The sequence below is a fragment of the Egretta garzetta genome, unplaced genomic scaffold, assembly GCF_000687185.1.
Source record: "Egretta garzetta isolate BGI_Z169 unplaced genomic scaffold, ASM68718v1 scaffold273, whole genome shotgun sequence".
NCBI classification, from domain to species: Eukaryota; Metazoa; Chordata; class Aves; order Pelecaniformes; family Ardeidae; genus Egretta; species Egretta garzetta.
The window spans coordinates 1,242,615-1,267,901 of NW_009259236.1; the positions used below are offsets into that span (position 1 = coordinate 1,242,615).

A 25,287-nucleotide genomic window follows, 5' to 3' on the forward strand; every position below is an offset into this window, starting at 1 on the left:
GTGGAAGCCACTCCGGTGTTTCAAAGACGAGCTATGGTAATGAGCAAAGCTAAGCTACGTACAGAGACATTTTAAAAAGCTCTCCCCTAGGGCTGGACCGATGGCCCCATGGATAATGCTCTGCCTTGAACTGATTATCGACTGCATTATCTTAGTTTTCTCTCCTCATTCATTCACTTGCAGCCTTTATCTTTATTCTTTCTTTGCTTCTGGAAAAAAAAAAAAAGAAATTCGACTTTTGTACAATGGGTGTTTTATATTTCATATTAAAATAGAACCGTCTTTTTTTCTTCTTTTTTTTCCTACATGCCAACTCTCGTTTCTCACCAAAAAAAAAAAAAAAGAGGAAAGTTTCACCTCATTTATTGCTATGTCAAGTCAAGACTCCTTTTCCTCAGCTCATTATTTCCACAGGAGCTGAGTCTCGACAGTGTGCAAGTGTTGCAGAAGTGTGTGCCTTGCTGAGGAACAGAAGGATCTTGCTGGAAGATAAGGACATTGTCTACAGTGAACAAAATTAAATTTAATGTGATGTAGTTAAGAAAGGAAAACAAAAAGAGGGTTTTGCCTGAAATGCAGCCTGCAAGCTCACTTTGTCGGAGGGGAGATTTTGCAAGCGGACTTGAGTTTGAGGGAATCGTCTGAAGGAGTCTGATTTTACTTCCCCTGTTTATTTTCAAAATCTTAGTGGGGAACATTGGCTTTTATTCCATGGATGCTTTAAAGAAGTGTTCTGAGGGATGGGCTAGCCTTTTTTTTAAGGAAAAAAATACCTGCTACAAGTTATGAAGGATGAACAGGGGAGTTACGGCTGCCAAAAGCAGACTGCAAACACGCCCAGCGTGCTTTAGAGAGGCTGGTGAGGGCTCTCTTGAGCTGACGGAGGGAAAACAAGTGCTCTAAATGAGCACAAATAGCTGGACTGTTGCAGAAGCATCTACTTTTAAACCAATTGCTCAGTGTTAAGAAATGATGGTACTGTCACTTAATTTTGTTACCTTGGCATTATTTCCTAGCAATGGATTAATTGTTTATTAACAGCACTTATGACATTACCCATTATGAACTATTTTAAGTGCATCTCTGTGGTAAAATGCAGTTGGCCAAGATGCAATTCTTGTTTTGCAGGACTTCGGCTTCTGGCTGCTCTGCGAGGTGGAGGACCCCGAACCCCCATTTGCACTGACGGGGCAGATGACCCCCAGGGAGCTTTGGGACAGGCTAGCGCACACCTGAGGCCAGGCTGGCGCCCGGCAGCCCTCCAGGAGGGCAATTCCAGGAGGCCAGGGCTGAGGCTGAGCAGGAGGCTCCAAGCAAGCCTCTCACGGGCTGGCAATTACCATCACGTGAAACTTTATGACCAAGCTGTGGAGTTAAGGGTGCACGTGGGAAGGGCTTGGAAAACACCCGCAAACCCTCGCAGGTACCCTGGCCCCCCCGTGTGAATAGTGGGAGTCGGGGAGCTGAGCTGCCTGGCCGGGAGACCAGCCAAGGTGACGTGAGAGTGCAGCTCATCGGAGAAACCACCAGCGTCTCTCCATTGCCTCCCCTCTTTATGAAACTGTGAAATAGAAATAGCTTCTACTAATAGCTTATGGCCTCAGGTTGCACCAGGGCAGGTTTAGGTTAGACATTTAGGGAAAATTTCTTCACCGAACGGGTTGTCAAGCATTGGAACAGGCTGTGCCCAGGGAAGTGGTTGAGTCCCCATCCCTGGAGGTATTTAAAAGACGGGTAAATGAGGTGCTTAGGGACGTGGTTTAGTGGTGGGATGGCAGTGCTAGGTTAACGGTTGGACTTGATGATCTTAAAGGTCTTTTCCAACCTAAACGATTCTATGATTCTATGGGCCCCGTGAGTGATGCTTCCCACCTCCCAGCCACTCCGTGTCCTCCCCAGCTGCACGAAGCAGTGAAAAACAAAGAACAGAAAACCCTGACTTGGGTACATGACATCAAACTAAAATATGTCTTCTTATTTATCATTGCTTCGATGCTAAATAACTATTTGGCTTCTACATCTCATATTTAAGAAGTGCTCCCATTCCATTTTTTTAATTATTCATAACAAGCCATAGGTTTAGTAAAGCAAAAACAACACTTTTTTTTTTTATCTGAGCACATAATTAATGCACAAAGTCTGATACACTGGTTGATTTAAACATATTACTAAATCGGAGTGTTCATTCTTTGTAAATGCTGGAAAACCTTAACATGCTTAAAAAAAGCAGTGATCTGACATTTGTCACTGAAATGTGACTATTACATGAAATTAAATTAGACATCCTGCATGCAAATTTTCAAAGAATAACTTTCCTCTGTGTAGTACAAAAAAATCCCCCCATAATTGATAGGCAGAGATTGACTTTTAAAGCTTCAAATCAGCTTTGAGGTCTGGGTGATCTTTTAAACTGCTCAAGCTTTCATCTGCAGTTTTTCACATTGCCAAGAGCTGCCAATCAAGCGATGGATTTCTGATCAATATCCCCTTGTTCATTAGCTTACACGGGCTCTCTGTTACGGAAAGAACAGATATCCCAATGCCGGCAGTCACACTGTTTTCAAACCCTTCGCTGGATCAAGTCATGACTAATGTTCTGAGTGGGAAAGTGATGCATTAGGATGCCATCGAGTGACCTGAATTGCGAGGTAACTTTGTTGGACTGCAGTTGTCAAGATGAGTGATGTGCAAAGTTAAAGTCTATTGCCAACACACATCAAGAGCGCCAGAAAGTACCCAGCGTTTATTCAAGCTCTCTGAACCTCTAGGGATTGACTGAAATCTGGCCTAATTTAAGCAGGATGAGTTTTCTTGCCACCTTTCTAAATACTTTTTGTCTCCAGCTCTGAGAATAACGTAGTGTTATTTTTATGAGGCTGAAATCCTGACTGTATTTTAAATAACGAGATGTCCCCCATTTAATTCTGCAGAGACGAGACCTCATGGTATTTCCTCCTTTCCACGTGAGCTGTGTCTGGGAGCATCTGTGGCTTCGGAAAGAAATTGCAGAAGAAGTGAGAGCAGCAAGCCTTTCAAATAGCGTTGGGGCTGCTACTTAAAAGCAGTTTTGAGGTGCCTTTTCCTGAGAGGTTGGGGGCCGGGCAAAGGCGGCCGATGACGGCTGGAGGAGTGGGGACTCACAGGAGGACGGGGAGCGGGAGGTTGCAGGGACAGTGGAGGGGCAGAGGGAAGGACCATGAAGCACAGGGAGAGGAAATGAATTAAGAAATTGTTGAAAGCTCCACCACCGAAAAGCAAATCAGCCGGTTTGCACGAGGCTTGTGTGTAAAGCCCGAAGCCAGGTGCATGACTGTGGTCAAACACCTGCAGAAGATAAATGCTGAGCTCGGATGCACGAGTGATTTGGAAATTTTTTTTCCACACACATCGTGTTAGATGAGCAACATCGATTTGGGGAAAGAAGCAGTGCTGTATGAGCTACAAGGCTGCTGGACCCTCAGGTTTGACCTGGAAGCCCAAACGCCGCTGGAATGAGCAGGAGTGTGGCTGAATAATGAGCTCATAGTAAAAGCCACACTCTTTTTTTCCAGGAAAAGGAGCAAAATTATTTTAATCCTTTATTAGCTATAAATTATAAACTCAGATCTAAGACCTGCTGAAATCAAGAAAAGGAGGAGCGGGGCTTACCCGCAAAAATACTAAACTTACCAATCAAACCATAATCCTCTACGTGGGCCAAGCAGGCTGCAAAAGCGTTCGAAAATCCTCACACAGTACCTACAGATCCTCGCATAACCTTCATCCCAGCTTTTCTACTATCAACATCTTAATGCTCCATAACTTTCAATGATTTTTACCTGCATGAGCTTGTAAACTGTTTTTGAGCTTTCTCGCACTTCGGAACTTGCGGAAATAATTTCCGCAGTTAGCTGCATGCTGCAAGGGAAGGTTCGCCTTCGTTTATCTGACCTCCAATGCGCATGCACAGATAGACCCTTTGGTTACCCTTCTGGGAGGCTTGCAGCCCAGCACCATGCCTTCCCCTCTAGCCCATGACCCGCTGTGTCACCCATGGGTCCCCAAAGCTGTGTTGAGCATGAGGCCACAGAGTGGTAGAAAAGTCCTGGCTTGGAACCGAGCTGTGGGTTGCGGGTGCAGCCGAGGAGCATCCCATGAGCAGCTGCAAGCTGGTGCCACTGCTGTGCCTTGGGTTTGGGCTCCAGTGTGCCAGGCACCCTCCTGGCTGGGACCTGATGCCGCCTTGCCTCCTGCACTGACACAGAGTTTTGAGGTCTGCAAGCGCTCACCACATTACTTGCCCAAAGTCAAACAGACTTTCTGCTTGATCACAGGCCATATTTTAAGCTCAGCAAAGCTGCGCCTGAAGTTAATAAAACTCAGCGCTGGGCACTAGCAAAGGCTTTTGATGGACCAGGTCCTCAGCCTCTCAGCTTTGTATGCAGAACTTAAAATGAAGGAATGGAAACCACTTACCACTCAGCAAGCTGGCCAGGATGAAGAAATAGGAAGCCTGAGTGAGATAAAAAAGGGCAGAGAGTCAGTTCCTGGGGAAAACAGAAATAAGCCAGCACAGATCTTGGTTTATGGCACAAAGTTTCTGTTTGCCCCAGTGCTGAACATCCAGATAAGCTCGTTACCCACTTTGGAGCGAACTGGGCTGGATTTTAAGAGCTCTTTCAAAAGATTATCACAATGTCTCAAAAAGCCCACGGCTCTCAACAACCCATGGGGGGGGCTCTGGCTTTTCTGAGCACCCAGCCCAAGCTGCAGGGCTGGTGCGCTTTGGGAAAAAAATGTCCTGAATGAGTTAAATTGCCTTTTTGCTTATTAAGGGTGCATGCACTGACTATCTCACTCCTGTGAGATACGGAGAGAGGCCACGCTCCAGCCGGCTGCTGAAGCCGGAGGCTGGGGGGGTGCTCAGGCAGGGCAGCACGGCCCGGGAGCCTGTGCCTGGTGCAGCCGCTGGGATCTGGACATCCCAGCTGGAAGGCTGTCAATAACTTTTGGATGGAGGAAAACATTTCTGGCACTTCCCGTGAGGAAATGCCGTGTGTCCGACCTCCAACGCAGGGCTCCAGCCTTTCCTGTTTGGCTCATGATCAAGGGCAAGCGACAAAAGGGAGCAGAAAAAGCAAAACAGCTCTCAGCCTTTGAAGAAGGGGAGTGAGGCTTGTCTGAAAAGAGAGGCACTGACTCCACACCGGGATGCATCCCCGCGTGAAGATTTCAGCTCGCTTTCCCTCTTGCTCTGAATCCCAGCTGCGGACAGGATTACCTGCCTGTGACGAGAATACACGTGCTAACAGCGGGTGTAAAAAAGCAGATTTGGAGCTGCTGTTCTTTATCCTTCACGTGATTTGTGGGAAGAAAACATGTTTCCAAACAATTGAACACACCTAATAAAGACAGTGTACATACACACACGTGCACAGTTATTATGTGCACCTACGCATTGCTACAGATACAATTAACTGTAAATATGCGGCCTGTTTAGGTGTGCATTATATAGGAACGGTATATAGAAGAAAGGCAGTCTCGGCTAACAATGCGACTAGGAACGGATGAATCAGGAGCCATGAATAAGAAACAGGACAAAAAAAGCTCAGAAACCACATTTGCGAATATTATCTGGAATATATAAATGAGTTTTTGCTTCAGGCACGCTTGCGTCCCTCTTGTGTTTGAGGCAGGGAGAACAGACACTCCAGCGCTCCCCTTCTCACCGACTTTAATGAGAGCAATGTCCCCCGAACCTCTCAGCAGAGCCCCTTTCCAGGTGCACTTAAGTGAGTGTCCCCCCCCCCCCACTAAATCCTCTGCAGCTGGAAGGACACACACACACTCACGCCATTGCCCCTCCTGAATGAGCGCGGAGATGACAGCAAATGAGACGGTTGTAAAAGCTCTGCCCTTGGTGTATGTGTTTCTTGAGCAGAGGTACAGGGTTTGTCAGATCCTTTGCCAGACCCCGGTGGAGACTGTAGAAGGAAAAAATCTAATTGCTCCATTTACAATTAGTAGTAGCGTTCACCCGTAAACAGACCAAAACAAACCCTGCAAGTGTGCTCTTTTCTTTTGGAGGAATAGATGAAACAAAGAACAAGGAAGCAGCAACGGGAGCGGGATGAAGCCAGTGATGTTTCACCTCCCACCCCAGCTCTCCATGGTCCCCCATTGCGCTGTTTGCCTGTTGGGGTTGGGCAGGGTTTGGGGGCAGAAGGGTTTGACTTCAGCGAGGTTGCTAAACCTTCCTGGCACTCAGGGCAGCCCTTGGCACTGCACGGGAATGCCAGAGGGTTTCAGCCCAGGCTGAGCAAGGTGCAGGACGAGGCTGCATCATGCTCTTCCGTGCCTCAGTTTCCCCCAGCTGTAGAGCAGAGCTGATCGATAGCCTCACAACGCCCAACGGGACGGCTCACACACCAAGGAAAGAAGAAAGATGAGAGCCCTAGCACTTTGCTATACTGCTTTCTCTTCCAGGTTACCCACCTACCCCTCCCAGCCAAGCACCTCCCCATGGGCAGGAGGGTACCTGCAGGTACCCTAAAGTCCCTCTTGCAATAAACTGGTGCCCTAGAAAATGTGTGGGTTTCCAGCCAACACCCTTCAGAGCAGGCAGTGGCCTGTACCCTAGGGTAGCCGAGTCCCAAATTTTGGTTCTCACTTTTGAATGAAGGCCTCTATCTGCTGCCACAGTGTTACTGGGAACAAAATCTCCTGGAGCACTGGGCATGGAGAGTTCACGAGTTAAACCCGATCTTTATCATAAGGCCCCGATGTCCCATTGTGTCCTGGGGCTTTTCCCCCTCACACCCCTGTCAGAAGCTGCAGCAGCAGAGCTGTGGGGGGCAAACCCCTGGGCTTTGCTGACCTCCCAGGGTGGAGACTTTCCTCCTCCCTTCTGATACCCACTGGACCACTCACCAGACCACACTGGTTTTGAAGCCTTTTCAGCCCCGCTAGCCCACACAGGGCCAAATTGTAGCCATTTGGCTCCGTGCATGAAGCTTTCCATGGTGGTGTGCTGCGGAGGTGGGAGAAGCGCTCGCCTCCCTCCCTCCTGCCCACTTGAGCTCACCCTTTCCTCTGTGCCACGAGGGGATGTGGGATGCGGGATGTGGGATGCAGGATGTGGGATGTGGGATGCGGGATGCAGAAGGCAGGGAGCACACTTTGGAGGAGGATCTTGTCCTTCCGACGAGGTGCAATAGTGAGCCCAGCCAGGAGCAGGATTCAAACAAAAGTGGGGAGGTGGGGGGGAGAGAAGAAAGTAGACCGTGGAGCTGGTTTGACCAAACAGTCTCCTTGCTGCAGCTCGACACTGATACTTTGTGGGCTCTCTCAAGAGGGAATAAAATCACTGGATCCTGTTCATAGCAAGTCCTCAGAGATGGGGGACGAAGCTGGAAGAATTTGCGGAGAGCAGTTTTAAATTTTATTACTTTAGGCTCATTAAAAAGAAACCCTGCAAACCCACCCCCCCAAAAAAAATAAGAATCTGGGAGGGACATTTTACGTGGGTAGGGGTGGGGTTGATTACATTTATAGGGGTCCTAGAAAAAATCATGGAAATATAGCTGAAATTCAAAATATCTTGATTTCACCTGACCTTTTGTTGTCGTCATCATTGTAATGCTTAGTGCTTCACCAAAGCTCTTCCTCCAAAGAACCATCAAAACTTTGCTAATTAGGCTTTGTACCAAGGTTAAACACTGCAGATACATGATACTCCCCATTTTTCCATTTCAGCTCCTCACGAAAGAAAGACTAATGAAATGTAATAGATTTCAAGTAGTAATGCCAGAACCATGAACTTTCTTGGTCTCAGGACAGAATCTTACGGCTCTTGCTCAGAGAAAAATGTCCAGTTAATCTCTGGCAATTCTTTCTGAATAAAGCCAGGAAGATTTGACCCCAAATTCAAGGGAAATTATTTACAGCTGCCAAGGGCATTCTGCAGTTGAACTGTTTATTGTGTCTCGGGTACATTTGCTACCCCTTATTACAATCAAAATGAATAATTAAACCACAAAAGCAGGTGGAGGAACAGGCAGCACAAAGGCGACAACCCAGGGTTAGGCTGTGAATTTACATGTGTGCGAAACAGAAGTAATTCCAGAGAAAACAGTGGAGCTACTCAAGCTGGCATGACAGACTCGCAAGAGGGATGAAAACTACCTCTACACATTCACACTCTCTGCAACAAAGCACTACAGGAGTTCAAACATTAAACTGCGTTGGTAGGAATTGGCGGATTCCCTAATTGCAGTAAAAGTCATGTAAATTCTCCCACAACTTGCCGCAAAGTGGCCTCCATGGCAGAAAAACAAATATTACCCCTTTCATTTGTTCTTCTTCTGTGCAGTCACAGCTTTGCAGCCGAGAAGGAGGTGGGATGGGGATGAACTGGAGAAGGAGGATGGATATTTGATCCACTTCCACCCACGACTGACATAAGGCATGAAGGAGCCACGAGGGCAGACACAACTACTGCCTTTTCCTCATGAACCCCTTGATCCCGCTGACAGCTCTCAGTGGGAACCTTTGTCTGGGCTTCTCGCCAAAGGAGGAGGGAATCGACAGTTCTGATGCTCTTACAATCGGCCAGATTTTTGCCTGCAACCATCTTGGGTAGTGACAGTCTTTGAACTTCAAGGGAAAGTGGCTTTTCCAGCAATGACATTGTATTTCTCAGCCAAGGCCATGGTTGCAGTATAATGAAAGCAGAGCATATTATCATCTGGAGCACACATGCAACACATGTTGTATTTTTAGCCTGGGAAACCATTCTCTGAAAGGATTCCACCAAAACCTCAGAGTTCTTCACCTCTCTGCTAGCAAGACATCTCCTGCCTCCACGCTGAACTGCAACACGTGCCTCAGAGTAAATGACATGTTCCTTACCAACTGGTCCCTGGGTACCCAGAGAAGTTTACATTTAAAGTCTTTATTTGGCTGATTATTTGGTTGTGAACCTTTCCCATGGTAGCACCTGATACAAAAACAACAGGGATCCAGGAAATAAAGCAACAGCCCTCAGACGGTGCTGCTGAAACCAGCTTGGTTCTCTGAACAGGAGTGATTTGCTCCTGTTTTCCAAGAGATCAAAGTTTCCAAGCTAATCTTTGCACTGTGAGAGGTGGCTGGGTAGCAGCTGGCTGTTTTTAAAGTTGCTCGCCAGTGGATGAGGTATGCTTTTGCTCCCAGGTGGAAAACGGGGTCAGCCTTGGATGCCACAGCAAGGGGAAGCTACAAAATCTGTTCCAAGGGGGCTGCAGGAGCCAGCCTCATCACACGAACACAAGTGCGCTGCGCTATCAAACGTTTTAGCAGCCAGTGCCGGGAACGCGGGTTATACTGGTAGACTTAAAGCTTATGCAAAGTCATTAAGTCCCTTTAGTGGCACGGGATATCAACCTGCACGCTTCAGGGCATAAGCTGATTGCCTTCGGGGGTCAGCGAGGAGCGCTTCCCTCTCTGAGAGCACGGCTCGCAATTAGCTGGGGGCATTCCCAGGGCTTGGTGGCTTTCCTGCTGCATCAGGCAAATTTAGGCGAGCGCTGCAGAAGGGCAGCGCACCTGATGGGCCACAAGGTGAGACGGGCTTGACAGCATTTGCTTCTCTTGGCAGCGATCGGTTTGCAATGCAATAGAGCATAAAGCCCTCACGGGAGTGGTGCAGCACGGGAGAGAGGGTGAGGGGAGCACAAGTGGGACTTTAATACAGGAATGGATCCGTTGGTGGGTAGAAGAAAATGTCAGACAGAGTTGACTTTGGGACACCCCAAAATGTTGGTCTCCGAGCACCTGAGGCAAGGAAAGACCTGTTCTGCTGGTAACAAGTTTCCTGTCCTCTGTGGGCCAGCTAGGCACGGGTGATAAGTTTTCTTTGCAATTGCTTCGTCTTAATGTGATACTTTAATCCTTCCCTTTCCACTACTGAGAGCACTTGGCTATTGGACTGGGCATGGCTAGTCACTTCAAAACATTCTTCATCACAACTAAGCACACATCCATTTTTTGAAGTGCCAAACCATTCAGCAAAGAGCCACCTCTGCTTCTTTGACTCCTGCATTTCTTCCTCTCTGCTGCCTGGAGTGTTGAGTTTGGAGGGAACATTGATATGAGGAAAAAAAGCCTGATCTGAACATTTGTTGATTTTAAAATATCACCTTTTTTTTTTTTTTCCTGCAGGCATGTGCTGAAGCACTTTAGAGCACTGTTAAATGGGAGGTGCAGCCTGGTGTATGAGCAGCTTCGTTACTGGCGTGGTGTGGGACCCAAACTGGTTTCATCCTGTGGCAGATTTCTTAGCCCGACTCAGCACAATGTCTAAGCATACCATTTAAATCTCTCTGTATTTCAGAAAAGTTGCTTCAGTACAAGCCCAAGCCAGGGAGGACAGGCAGCTGAACTGCTGTGCCTGCATGTCGATACAACCTGCTGCAGCAGAGCTCTTTGGATGTCTTTTTGGCAAAGTAAGGAATACTTAACAAAACAACACCTTATGGCAGGCACATTTCTCCTACATTACCCTGCTGAGCAAAACCATATTGATTTCTCCAAAAGCTCCTGTTCATACAACACCAATATGTGTGTCAGTGAGGACCTACTGTAATTAGAAGCAAAAAAAAACCCAACCTGAGAAGACCCGTCATGTCTGATGACAGTCTTTGGTGCAGTTGCATCATATATGCTAAAATAAAGGACCAAACTTTGTTCTCCCTTGCACCCATCGTGCAGCTTCCTGCTGCTTATGGAAATAGTTTGGATTCATGCAGCTGAAATCGGTTTCTCTTCAGGTAATATGAAAGAACCAAAGGGAAATTTTTGCCGTAGGGTCATGTTCCAAACCCGCCAGATCCATGAATGTCTGAGTGCTTTCCTGCTCTATTTGGACTGATGCTGTATGAGTTACTGCCTAAATCTTCATTTGAATTCTGCTGTATTTCCCCAATAATATTTATTAATCAGAGCGTTACTTATAAAAACTCCTAAAAGCAGTTTCAAATAAAAATGAGGATGATGAAGACAGATAGTTCTGGGAAAGGATGGAAATAGGAATTTAAGGGTGTTTTCCACAGTTTCAGCAAAGTGCAAAATCTATTCGTTTTTCATTCAAGCTACGTCAGTGTAACTTTTTCTTTGGAACAAATCATTAAGGCAAAGATGTCCTCTCACAACATGTTTGTCATGCAATGGTCACGTCATGGCGACTCATTCCCCTCTTTTTTTTTTTCTGGGATTCATGCCAAGTGCTAAGCCAGAAAACCTTGTTATATTAATTATGAAGAAAAAACATGTTTTATTAAAAACTAGCCTGCTGAATATTCTGTCGTGCTGCTTTTCAGTGACAGCAGAATCGCTTTTGCATTTTAGCAATGTTAATGAATTTTCGGTGGCGGGGGGAGATATATGCTACATTTCCACAGCAACATTTACAGCAAAGTCAGATTAGGATTGTCAAAGCTAATGAATCAATCTAAGACTTGGGTCTAGTTAGGAAAAATCTGTGCAAGGCTTCGTGTTGTCTAAGACTGCACCTACCTCTTCCTCACTGAGCGTGAATTAATACAACTGATGCATTATGAGCTTATTTATATTAGATTGGGCTCCCACAGTGTCTGTAAAACTGGCATTGAACTACCCTAGAACTGATCCCCTTACAAGCTGCCACATGTACAGCTGGACCAAGTGTGCCACATCCACGGCCGTCAGTGGATAGGTAGCCCTGACGGTACACTAAGTAATAAATACCACGTTGTGTTGCAAAAATCACCGATCGCAAATTCACCGAGCTCTTCAAAAACATCCGTAACTCATTAAAAGCCCTCACTACGTATTTTTCCTGAAGGACTCCATTTAAACATGTCAACATCTGAAATTTTGCAGCAAATTTCAGTAAATACGAACCCACATGCGTAGGAACCATCATTAAGAAAGCAGAGGTTTGAAAGAACCTCAGATTCCTTCATATGACAATCTACTTGATCGCAGTGCTTGGAGGAACAAAAGAAATGTTTTTAAAACTGACTTTTAGCTTTGCTTTGCTTACACGTCATTCTTTCAGTCTTCTTTAAAGAGGACATGAATAGATTTGGGAAAGTATATCAAGCTCTGCCGGAGCAGGGCTCTGGCCATCTCTAGCTGTGTTGAACATTTTGCCATTAACCTTCCTTCCACATAAGTGGCAATAATTCACCCATCCAAAACATATGGCTGGGGTAAATTTTACCTTTGATGAAAGAGCTTGCAAACTGCCAGGCCAACGTGTACCCCTGGCCTGTTGAATCTGATATCTAGACCCTTCAGCATGACGATGAGCAGCCCATGCTGCAGCCCAGTGGTTTGGATCATCGCTCAGCGCCCAGGTCTGGGGGAGCGACTGCACTCCCCATGGCACACCCCTGGGAGCAGGGTGGCCACCAAGCGCACCCAGACAGGCCATTCCTTGTCACTGTAGATATCTGCTCAAAAAAACCACGGGGCTTCCCTCTTCTGCAGCGTTTACTTGGCCACCTCACTGTCCTGAAATGCGGATGCTCAGCTAAACGCTCCGGCTGCCCGGGAAGGGCTCAGCGAGGAGCAGAGGTGGCACATGGCAAGAAAAGTAATATAAAAACATACTCACACACAAATGGGTGTTCCCTAGGAGAATGACCAGTGGAAGAACCTGAAGGGTCAAAGCACTGTTAACCATCCTTATGCTCCTTTTTTTCTTGAAATTAGCTTTTTCTTCTTGCCTATGTTTTTTCAGACAAGCCAGAATCATTCGAGGGTGAGCGATTTCAGTGCAAATAATTAACTGTGCTTCAAATATTGTTTAATGTTCAACAGCTTGCCCTGATCAAATAAGTGCATCCCGTCCAGACAATCACTGCATTGACCGCTGGTAAATGTTTCAAATCAGTAAGTATCAAAGATGGGAACGGTATAAATTAACAACAAAACAAAGCATTTTCCTTGTGTTAGAATTATTTTTTGACTATTATTGTCAATAGGAAAAAAGTGTTAATCAGACTTCTCTCCCTTCCACCTGAAAACATAGTGAAATCTAGTTATGAAAAGAAAGATTTTAAAAACCATCAACACACTTTTTTTTATCATTGTCTAGATTTTGAACACCAAGTTTCATGTTCTCAAGCATTTGTCCACAAATGTGAGAACCTGGAACCCTTTTTTTAATAAAAATTGAAATTCTTGAGTAACCCCCAGTCTCCAGAAGCTGAAGCGTTTGTAACAACAGTAGCAACTGAGGAAATCAGGATATTGCCAGAATAAAAACCCCTCTATTTGGGAAATGCTGACAAACTTTTACTGGTCAGATCATGTTTGTACTACTTGTTATGAAAAAGAGTGAAAAGACGTATTTTTTCCTCCAGATAGTTTAGAGCCTGAATAGGAAGAAGGAAGAGGGTGACAGAAATACGGTGTTTTCAGATCACAGCCCAGGTTTACAAGGAAGTCCCCAGCAATATGTTTTCCCTGTGGTTATAAAACAGTTAAATGGCATAGTGCTGAACACATTACACAACACCAGGAGGAAAGCGAAAAGGGCTGTTTGCTCAGGAGGGCCTGAATAGTGTACAGTAAATAAAATTGATGGGTGGGGTGTCCACATGTTGAAATATGAGGAAGAAAACAGTGAAATCATGAGAGCCTTATCATTTCCCATCGCAACTGGGATTTTCTGGGGAAAAAGGTAAGATGTAAGCACTTGATTACAGGCTCTGTGACAAGTGCTGAAATTCGGATGCCAGGGAACCTTATTTCTGATGAATCCTCACTTTGGAGCCTGAACATCCTAAAGGAGATTTCATACACTACAAAATACACAAAGAATTTAGGTATGCTAATTATGCCACATGTGCATACTTTCAGCAGGTGCCTACAAGCAAAATGTGTTTGAGATTTAGTATGTTGGTGGCCACACATACAATTTTAAGAGATTCCACTGGTTAGAAAGACAGCAAGATAAAAGGAGTTAGATAACACACGACTTTATGTAATGTGTCCTTGAGTAAGCTGATTTGCACTGAATTTTAATAGAGCCCTGATTCATCAAATCTCAAACAGAATTAAGGTATGGACTGGATCCTAATAACATCATGCTTTATATCCATGAAAGATAAATTAAAGGATGCAAAACTGCTATTGACAAACATTGATTATATGTACTTTGATGGACTTTGAAGTTGTGCCAGATGCGTCTTGTCAGCCTCCAAAGTTTTCTTTTAAATCTCATTGCATAAGGCTTTTACTTTTTAATTATTTTTTTCCCCTCAGCCTCTTTGATCAAGAAAAAATGTAGATCATATTTGCGTGATGCTATTTCCTATGCATTTTATTTAGATATGCCCTTGTGCACAGCTCATGATATGTAAAAAACATTACATGGCACGTAGTCATCTTACCCTGTTATCCTGGGTCCAATTTAACACTTAATTGACCTTCTCAAGCTGTTGAGGGAAATCTCGCTATGTGCAGAGGGCTAGCACAACGTTCCTATCTTTTTGTGCCACATAAATCTACAGAATAAGATGCAAGCGACAAGATTGCTGGTCTCTCTTTATTCCTAGGAGAATTTTGACTGGTGCAAATGTTCTATGGATCCGTTTCATTCTGCCCCTCTGTCTATGGCAAAGCATTCTTTGTGTCAGACCCTATGGAAAGGGAAACCTAGCTGCAACTTCTGCTGATTTTGGAAGATGGACTGAAGTTTAAACAAGGGGCACTCCTTCCTCCTCTTTCCTATAGGTGGAAATGTCTTGTCAGTAGGGAGTTTCAAGAAACTGGAAAGAAGCTTTGGAGCCATTTTGATTCTTAAAAGTTGTGAGCCCATGTATACCATCCTGCTTTCCTTGTCCATCAGGATATGGCCAACCCTTTCAGGGCACGGGACTGCATAAAGTATGTTGCCGTGCTTGGCAAAAAGCTTCAAAGCTGGTGCAGCATTTGGGTGCAGATGTTCTTTTTTTGGGAATGGACCCATTCCCTACAGCTCCAAGCCCATCTTAGTCATGACGTGACTCAGACATAAAGCACTTCTCTGGGACAGTCTAGGTGTTTCCAAACAATAGATATGGAGAAAAAAGTAGAGAAGAACTATAAAATCCTTTTAAATTCAGAATAAATAGATGAAAATAACTGTTTAAATACTGGGTCAGAGCTGTGGTGGACTGGGGGGTTTCTGCACAGATGTCTATACTGCCTTAAACAGATCGTTTACTCAGAATTCCTTTGCTTCCCACCTGAAGAGTGCGGGTAGTAACTTCTCTTCTTTCACTATGTGTTGCCTGTTTAGCCAATAAACTTTTCTGGCTCAGTATTTTTTCCTGTATCAATGAGCAGCTCCAGGCACATGAGGTGCCGCTCTTGGCTGTGACGTCTAGTATAAACAAAGGAAAAGAATAACCTAAAATACTACAGTCTTAATTATTTATTTGGAATTACTACCAGGTATTGTACTCTATAATGCTTGAGTAGTTTTGGTTGCCAAAATAAGCAGCAGAAACATTACTTTGTCCTTTTTTTTTTTCCCCTAAAATGGGAATTTCCACTGAAAAAAATATTTCCCTTGGACATTTTTCTGCCACTGTGCACAACACTTGAATTCTGATCCTGGAAAGCATTGCAAACCCTTCCTGGCTGATAACTGTTCTCCATCCTCCAACACAAATGAAGAATATTCTCTGCTGGATCTACCTATGTGTGCCTGCTGTGTGTGGATTATTACGGTGTTAGATACACTGACTGCAGATCTAGTTATTAACACCGGGAGAAACAAATCACCACAGCTGTGTGTGAAAGGAGAAAATTCCTAAGGTAAAAGAAAAAGATCTACTATGTAACTTTAACAAAAACCTTGGTTCCAGAAATACTTGCCTGCATCAGCCATAAGTGCTGTGCCCACAAGAGCGTAAGCCAGTCTCTTTGAGGGTCAGGACATCTTTCTTCAGACCCAACAACAGTGCTACCGGATACGCAAAGATCAATGCTTTGACTTTGGCCTTTTCCACTGCTACCATTTTGTGGCTTTCTTTAATTAACCTAATAACTCAAAAGCCCTATCCATGTTCATGCTTCCTTTTTAGTGTTCCCTCCACTTCCATTAAATACAAGCCTTTTTCAAACGGCAAATAAAAATAAGAAAGCAGAAACCCTATTATTCCTCTTTATACAGAAGGATCGGAGTTGAGTGAGAGTATAGGGAATTGACTTTTAATATAAAATCTGGGAAGGGGAGGAGGGGTATTCTCTTTGTGAAATTCATCTTGGTGCAGAAAGCCAGCATGAGGTCTAGACACCACTTAAATCAACATTTAAAGTGTTGCGGTTGCATTTTGTTTCATAATTCTCTCTAGCAGCACATTCCCAGTGATGGTTTCAATTCTTGGGTTCAGATCAAAAGCACAGTAAAAATTTAAAGACAAGCAAACAAACAAAGCCCAGAGTAAGTGCAGGCAGCAGAAAGTTCTGCTGGACGTGCAAAAGGACTCTTCCCTCGTTCCTGCCGCTGTAACCCAGAAGTAACTCTTCAAAGGCTTTATGCAAACTCAAAGCTAGCGCACGAAAAGGCTCAGCTAGTGCAGAAGAGAGGCAATCCCGCTCCAGTGCAATGCACCAGGACCAGCAACCTCTCTCTGACACTGATTTGATACCAGACTCTTCCTCTGAAGGTGCATAAACACCGCTGAACCCTTGAAGAACAACCTGCCATGGTGGAGCTTTGCTCCTGTCCCCAGTCAGAGTCCAGGGTACACCCTGGCCAAAAGGTTTACTGTCCCCTTCTGGCCTCTTGGGTGTTCTTTTAAATCTTTCCTGTAACAGCTCCGGATATTCTTGTTAGCTGTGCAGCGCTCTGAGCCCATTTTTGTGTCTTGGAGCTGCCTGCTAAAAGCATTAAAATTGTAAAGTGGTGGACGAAGGAAGACAGTTTTGCTTTCAAGCTGAAAAACATGCATCAAAGCCCCTGTAGTAAATTTATAGAGTATTAAAAACAAACAAAATCTGACCGTAGGGTAACATCATTTTAGGAAAGATGTGATGGCCTACCTCAAAGTCTGCATTTAATGTGCACGGCTCTCACTTAACCTGCCTAGGCTGTAAATCCCAAGGGCCAGATTCTGTCCAGCCATCCTAAAATAGAGATATTTTTACACTGCAAAGGTAGAGCTAATGTAGTCTCTCTGCTCGGGTTACCAAACGCCTCCTCCACAGGCTCTTGTTGGTCCTTCTCCAGACAAAGTGGAGAGCAGGGAATGTCAGTCCAAGGGGACATGTACAAGCCATGTTCCCATAAATTAATCTCTGATGGGGGAGTTAGAAGCAGGAGCAGAGTCAGGGGAGAGCTGGCAAGAGCTGGCAATGCCCTCCTGCTGCTTTGGGAGAAGAGGTGGGTTTTCTGAAAGGTGCAGCATTTGGTTTGTAACCTGACAGCAGCAATAAGAACTTAGGAAGGAAAGGAGAAGCTGTAACCGCCAAGCCCGGGTGATGCTCTCAGCTGGAGCTGAGAGGGCTTGACAGTAGGGCCCAGCACCGCACCCATGAGGATTTTCTTCCCCGAGGGGGTGAGGAGGAGCAGCAGCGCAGAGGGGTGGCAGGGCTCGGCAGGGCACCAGGCAGCAGCTTGCACAGGGGTGCAAGGACCTGCCCTGAGCTGGTCAGAGCCAGGCACCTCCAAAACACATCAAATAGCAGCTGGAAAGTCAGCTGAAAGCAGGAGCCTCTGCCACCTTCCTGAAAGGTGGTCCTTGTAGTACGGTGGCATAGACCAGTTACTGTGCGCTGCGTTTGGTGGTCCAGTTTGAGGTGGTTCTTGGCCCACAGACTCATGAGCTGCATGGAAAGGACAGGAGACAAAATGGGGTTAGACAGAGGTGCATGGACCTCCAGGTAGTCTCCATCTCCTTTCTGTACTCTGAGAAAGGCACAGACTGCACTGGGCACCCAGGGCTGCAAAGCTGTAATGGCTGCAGCCCCGGAGCTCCTCTGGGAAAAGCTTCTGCAGGCTTGCAGGAGTTGTCACACATCTTGGTGCCACTTCAGCCAGCATCCGTGTCTTTTTTCCTCTCACATGGCAGTGTAGATGACACCACTCTCATGACTAATGTATTTTTACAATCCCCAAACAAGCTGAATATAATGAACATTACGGCAACTACTTCTTCCCTGATGAAGAAGAAAAACTATAACAAAGTCTGACCACCATGCCATTTTGCATGCATTTAGAGCCAAACACATACTTGGATTTAAAAAAAAAAAAAAGTGCCTCCAAAATATGTCTTAAAAAAAAAATTACTGTAATTTTTTAATGATTTTTTTCCTTCCTTATTCACCGCCGTGCTGTTACTTTAAACAGAAGTCACACATTGTTCAGTGTGATATCATCTGTTTCCAGGAGGGGAACACAACAGGAGGTCATGCAGTAATGCGTACGCTAAATATCTGGGAATTCTTTGGCAGAATAGTTTTGTATGTTATTCAATGAATTGTCTAAATCACTAAAATAACAGAGGCAAATAATTTCAAGTGCAACAATATGCAGGTGTTAGGAGTACTGCTGTGCAGTTCTGGTAGAGCCAACAAATCCTACCTCCTTTGGGTGTTTACTTCTCCTTGTGCATCACTCTGAATAAGAATATACAAAAGATTTCCAATGATCATTTATTTACTGATGTTCGTTTCTACACACTGAGAATTAGCAATCTGAGGGGCCGGCTGGAAAGATGCACAACTGAAAACAGCCCATGGCTGCAGCCCCTGCCTTACCTCCTTTGGTTCTCATACGTGGCGGTGATGAAAGGACCAACAGCTCTAGTACTTGCGTCGTGTTTATCTTGGCTTCGTGTTCAACTTGGCTGGCCTGGTGTGATGAGCAGGGCCAATTTGGTTGAGCATAAAGATGTTGATTTCATTTCAAGCCCAGCTTCCCCAGGTTACAATTCCTCTTTTTGATCCATCATCTCAGATCTTACTTTGACCCTGCATTTTCTTTCTGAAAAGCAGTTTTTCTATGGACACTGATCCAGTATTCGACCTCATATTTTACTTAGTTGAACAAGATTTTTTTTTTAATTTAAGTGTCTGAAACTTATAACAGAAGCAGCACAGCACTGTTCGCACTTTTCTCCCCGTAGCAGTGGCAACCGCAAGTGAAATTCATTGCGGCTTTTATAAGACTGTCTGGGATAAGAAATCTGTCACTTGAACAGGAATGCTACATGTGAGCTCCAGATCGATAGAGTGTGGGGCTAATAGCTTGTAAATTAGTCGCTGGAATTTTGAGCAGAGCCTAAGCGATTTTGTGTCCTGCTCCCACTGAGTTCCCCAACTGTTCCTCCCCCTTGTTCACTGCATTCACTGCTATTTGCCTGCTTCCTTCCCATCCTCTTTAACTGGCCCGTTTTTGTCTAAGCTTCTCCCAAATCTCTTTGTTCCCTTTTCCAGTCTCCACTTTCTATTCTGCTCATGCGGTCAAACCAGTCATCTTGCAGGCTTTAAAGTTACACTGATGGTGGGTACCTGGAGCCAGACCCAGGAAAAATGATGGGAGCAAGATGCTTGCAGCCCAGAGGTCTCTGCACCTTCACCACCAGCACAGCCTCCAAAGGGCCAGACTGGGAACGGACAGACCCAGCATCACAAAAAATCAGCCTCTGTGGTTCATAAAGGCAAATGCAGACCCTGTCCAGGGAGGCTTCCCTCATTAGCAGCCAAAAACTGTTTCAAGCTCTCTGGAAAGTCAGTGTGGTTTTCCTGCCTCGGAGTCCTAAACCAAAACCTGAATATTTTTAAGGTTGGGAAACTTTGGTATGAGCCTACCATCACCACGTTTCACGGCAGCAGTAGACAAGTTCCTCCTCCCCTAACCCTCGGTAGTAACATGGACCTCCTGCTCGGCAACCTTCCTGTGATGCATCATTGTCTCCCAAAAAGCGGAGAAGAGGTAAGATCCACCATGTTCCTAGGAAATGCTTAACAAAACGGATATCGGTGAGTCCTTTTGGCTGATGTTAAAAAGAACTTTCTGGGAAGAAGCTGACATTTTGTGTGGAAAGCAGCACTTTTCATGCAGTAGGTTTAGACAGGCACCTAACTTTTCACTGCAAATTTTGAATGTTGTGGTACTGGTGTGGGTGGCAGCATGTATCTGTGTTTACATTAAAAGTAATTACAGTGATGTTATAATCATCCCTAAGCCAGGCATTGCAAAACTGAATAATTTATTGTTAAACTTAATTCAAACGTGCTCCAAAGTGGAACTGATTCCTGAACAGCCTGAGCTCGGCTCTGTAATAACATCCTGAAGCCAGCAAAGCAATAGGGTTACATTATTTTAAAGTCCGTGGCCTGTGCTTAGAGTACAGCATTTATAAAATATATATTTATTTCCTCTTTTCCTTTTCCCAGGGAGCCTCCCATAAGCACAGAGGTTTCTCCGCCCCGACACCCATTCCCAGGCATCCTCCCCCCTCCCCTCCCCTCCTACCAGTCATGCGCAGCCCTCACCACGCCACACACAGCTCTGCTGCAGCACCCGCACCCCTGTCCCTCTCCTTTGGGCTCCCCTTCTTGCTGCTCCCGCTACATTGCCCCAAAGCTGCCCTTCTCTCTGGGTGGGCTCAAGGAATGGCTGAGGGGAGGCCACAGCTCCAGTGCACCTCTCCAGCTCCCAGAGGAAACCCGTCATGTTCTGTCCTTGCCCATGCTAGTGCTCTCACCTGCGCACCTCATTGAGTGGGACCCAAAAAGCCAAAGCAAATGAGCCCCGTGAAGGAAGGAGCTTTCACACCATGTACAGGATGCTTTGGGAGAGGAGGATGCAAGCAGGAGGACAAGCGGGAAAACCCAGATGCCCCAACCCCTGAAGCTGCTCCTGAAGTTGAGGTTCCCATGAGAGAGCTGCCCAACTCCTGGTGCTGCATCCAGCAAGGGGTCTGGCAGACAGGCACTGCACGTAACCCCCTTCGCCCTGCATGCCTTTGGGACCATTCTCTCAGCATCCCGCCCTGTATACTTGGTGCTAAAATAAATTCCTGGGGAAGAAAAAATCATGTATGAAGTTACCCCTTTGCTTTCCTTCTCTGCCCTTCCCTCCCAAGCAGATGTACCTGCTCCACAGCCCACACCTGCAAACTTTTTGCTTCTTTGAGCGATTTTCGTACTCTGAAACAGCGTAATTGAATTTTGCTTAGTTAAGGCAAGACGGCTCATGTCAGAAAATGTTTGCTAGATTGGGTCTCATTTTGTAACGTTTCCCCTCAAAGGATCACTCAATGATGCATCTTAGAATCAGATTCCAGAGAGGGATCTAAAAGAAACATCAATAAAAAAAGAAACTGTGAGGAAACTAAATATAGAACAGGCCAATATGAATTAAACAACATGCTAGAAATCTTCACACAATAATTGATTTGCTCATTTGTACTTCTTTCTATTCTTTAATCTTTCAGCAGGGCTTCAATCCTCCCCCCATTGCTTTTTTAATATTCTCTGTTCATCTGTTGTCTACAATATTGTTTCTGATCTCTCTCATCCCATCAATCATCTATAAAAAGAGACTAGTCCACACACTCTGGTCTCCAATCCTAATGACTGTAAAGAACTAATCACCTAAACTGAGTGATGTTCATTGTTGTAAGTGTCTCTTTGATTTATTAAACATCTCCGTATAAATTCCTGCATGTTTTGCAAGTTGTTTCCTGGAACCTGTATGAAGGCACTTTGAAATCCTAAAACTGTCTGCTTATGGGGTTTTTGGTTCACCTAATAAATGGATTCTTGTCATGAAAAATGAGCTTTTGCTTGACTGAAAGCACCACTCAATTCCAAATTCAGGTCAGATCCTCAGTTTGAGCTTTCCCTCAGTACTCTGCAAACTTACAAAGGCCACTCATATACATTTTATATTAATTTGGAAATAGTCTGTGCACATTGCTTCGGTGTGTCTGCCTGCCGACGGAGAGCCATCGACATTAGGAAATACTCCTAATGATGGCATTTTCCCTAGCTGTCACTTTCACATGCTGTTGCAAGCTCTTCAGTTGAGCAGGGAGACTTCCAATCTAATTAAATAAAGTTTAAGAACCGAGTATGTTCACACGCTGTCCTAGTCAAAATGATGTATTCAGCACCACGCCACCCACGTGCAACTATTCCTCACCATGACGAGGTTTGAACTGAGCGCTGAAGTCAGCCTCTTTGACCGTACGTCAGCGGTGAGGCCACAAAATCCCCTCCAAAGGATCTGGGTGTCACCAAATTGAGGGATTCTCAAAGGGGTGTAAGATCCAGGTTCTGCCAATCACATCAGGGACTGCTTCCCCACCTATCCTGGTGTTGCTTGAAAGAAAAGAGTTACTAAGGACAGAGCAGAATTCAAGATGGGAAAGGTGTCTCTGGAGATGGCATAAGGCTTTTCAAAGACATGCTATCCTCATGACCTGACTCTGAAAACGAGAACTGGACAAAATGGGCAAAGCTGGTGGTAGAACCACACTCAGGGGACAACAGTCAAAATGGAGGACCAGTTCGACCAACAACTCATCTCTGGGTCTGCCTTAAGACTTGGACTATTCATATTTTTTCACCAGCACCTTAGGGTGCAGGACTAGAAAAAAAAGGTATAAAATGTTTGAATGATACCATTCTGGAAAAGATTCTTTGCCAATGAGTCATTTATAAATTCCGTTCCCCTTTCCCATGCTGGATTTGCACAGAATATGGAGTGCCTACTAAAAATAAATGTATACTCCTCAATGTTCACGACACTCTTTACAGCAGTCCCTGCTAATGAACCAGCTACCGTTACAGGAGGGTGAGTTTCATGCATTGATTACCTTAGTGCCTCATACCAAGTTAAAAAAAAGACGTTAATAATCTTATTATTACAGAAACATCATGGAAACTCATAAATATAGATTCAACAGTTAACATCACAAATCTGTGAAAACCCTTTTTTCAGCACAGTATGGGCATAGTTGTGCTGGCAGGCAAAAGAAGTGGGGAAAAATTATGTATAATTTATTCTATAGATTTGCCCACTTTTTCTGTTTACAAGATGTGCATTAATACCTTACAGCTTCTGTGTTTTGTAGCCATTAGCAAAACAGTCTCCTCCAACCCTCTGGTAAGGCTGGATTAAGCCAGCCTTGTAAATCTTGGTTTGGTGCATAGAGCTCACATGGCTTTCCTTTTCACTGCCTGATTAGCAGATTGCTGAGTGTTACTCTTGGAATGAGATTTTGTTTCCTTCCATTCACTTCCGCATTCAAAATACGCTTTCTGCGCGTAGCTCGGGATCTCATGCAAACATCAGTGGTTTTGTAATTCCAGTTGTCAGCTGGAGTAGCCACAGAAAGTGATTTGCTCCCCCACAAGTGCGTACCCTCAGAAAGGGCTGCGAGACAGAAACACAGCAGAAGAGGGGTCTTGTCTCTCATTCTGTCTCTCCACTTTTTTTTAAAGGAAAATGTGGCAATGGTGTTTGGGGAAGAAAAAAAAAATCCCCCAAATAACTGAAAAACAGATACAAAGAAAGAAGATTTAGATTTCTGTTCAAGCAAATGTTCATGGACCTGATTAGTGAAGTTTAAAATGTCCCTATCATCTGTACTCATATGTGTAATGTTGCTGTAAGAAGATATTTCTATTAATATCAGGTGAGAGAACTCCATTACCCAGTCATGAGCCATAAATAAATAATAACCATCCACAACACTGGTGTCAGCATCTTTATCATAGCTGCTGATTTGGGCTCGATGATTTCCGAACTCTCAGGAAGGGGAGACTCATTTCTATTCCAAGAGGCTCCTGCTCAGAGGACCGTCACGCAAATGGGCAGAGATTAGGAACAACTGACAATTTCTACATATGTGAACTCACTGTACTAGAAAAAGGACTGCAGAGAGAAGTGTTTTTAAAGAGCTTAAGAAGGAAGGCACAGGCAGGAATAGAGGCGTTATGTTGTGAGGGAAAAAAGCACGAACAAGACAGTTGAAAAAACCACAAAGAATTTGACCCCCAAGCAATTCCACCCAAACCATTTGCTTAGAGTCATATCCCACCAGTCGGCAGTTGGGTCACCTATATTAATACTGTATAGTTAAAATATCTGCTGCTGATAGGGTCCATCTACAAACTTGGTATCTGTGGTTTCACTGGGAAATGATCCATGATTTTCCTGTGTGCAACCACCCTGGCAATTTAAAGTCTGTTATCTCACAACCTACCTTGGGCTTAAAAATGAGGTTTTGCTCTCTTCCCAGACAAATGATTCCCAAATCTCTGTGGGATAAATACGGTGATGATTTGACCTGTTTTACAACCTATTGAGCTTTAAACATGTCAGCTCATCTAAGAATGGATATTATAAATTTTACAGCTCCAGTTTGGGAGAAAATCCTACAGCTTGAAGAAAAGAAACAAAGACTTTCCTTTTCTGATGGGTGGGGGTTTTTTTGTTTTGTTTTGTTTCAGTTTGGTTTGGTTTTGTTTTTCCCAGAAAGATGGTTGCTGCTTGAGAGGCACTGCGCAGTAAAGAAGGCTGGAAGTAGTTATTCTTGGTGGAGGTGAACTGCACGGTTAGAGGGCAGAAAAAGAGGTCAGAGGTATATATGATCAATACAATATTGCACAGGAATTGCCACAGAGGACACCTCATACCTACTTTGTGTGTGCACTTATAAATACCTGTCCGTATCGCCAATCCCTGGCTCAGCTGAAAAAGGTTCTGTATCTTTGACGTGAGGCAAGAAGATCTCCATCCCCGCAGTTCTACTGAGATTACTCAGCTGTGAACAGATAACTCGATACAAAGAAGAGGAAGAAAAAGCAAGGAAAAAAGTAGAAGCAGACAATTTCAGAGAGCCCAAACCAGACAAGACTCTCTCTGATGACCAAGGGAAAAGCTTTGATAAACGGTAGGGCAGCTCCTCAAATCCAGGTCTCTGAAAGTGGGGGTGGAACACTGCAGGAAATAATATGAGAGTCCCTGCTGTGGGAGTCAAGGGAGACAGGGAAAATAGTTCAGGTAATAAAAAAAATGTTAATATTACAAGAGTGGAATGCATCTGAGTATAATTCCAGACTTTTAAGTTCAGTTTTCAAATCTTGGAGAAAGAAAGAGACAGCCCGCTGCCATCTCACTAGTTTGTCACATTGGGTTTAAGGTGTGGAATAAATCAAAACTTTTTTTTTTTTCGGAACATGGTACAAAGAAACGCATTAATAATACATGAAAAATGTTCATCACGTTGGTGTGCATCAGTGGAAACACTATTTTAAAGAAGCTATGAGCAA

At 44.7% G+C, this 25,287-nt stretch overlaps 1 protein-coding gene across 1 annotated transcript in view; it reads right to left on the bottom strand.

The window, feature by feature from the left end:
• HABP2 (hyaluronan binding protein 2) overlaps positions 1–24,752 on the bottom strand; it is a 34,755-nt gene extending 10,003 nt beyond the window's left edge. Inside the window, 3 exon segments of the mRNA XM_035891507.1 lie at positions 4,456–4,493; positions 22,228–22,329; positions 24,679–24,752. Of these exon segments, the coding sequence (XP_035747400.1) occupies positions 4,456–4,493; positions 22,228–22,329; positions 24,679–24,752 (214 nt within the window).
• Positions 24,753–25,287: the final 535 nt, after the last annotated feature.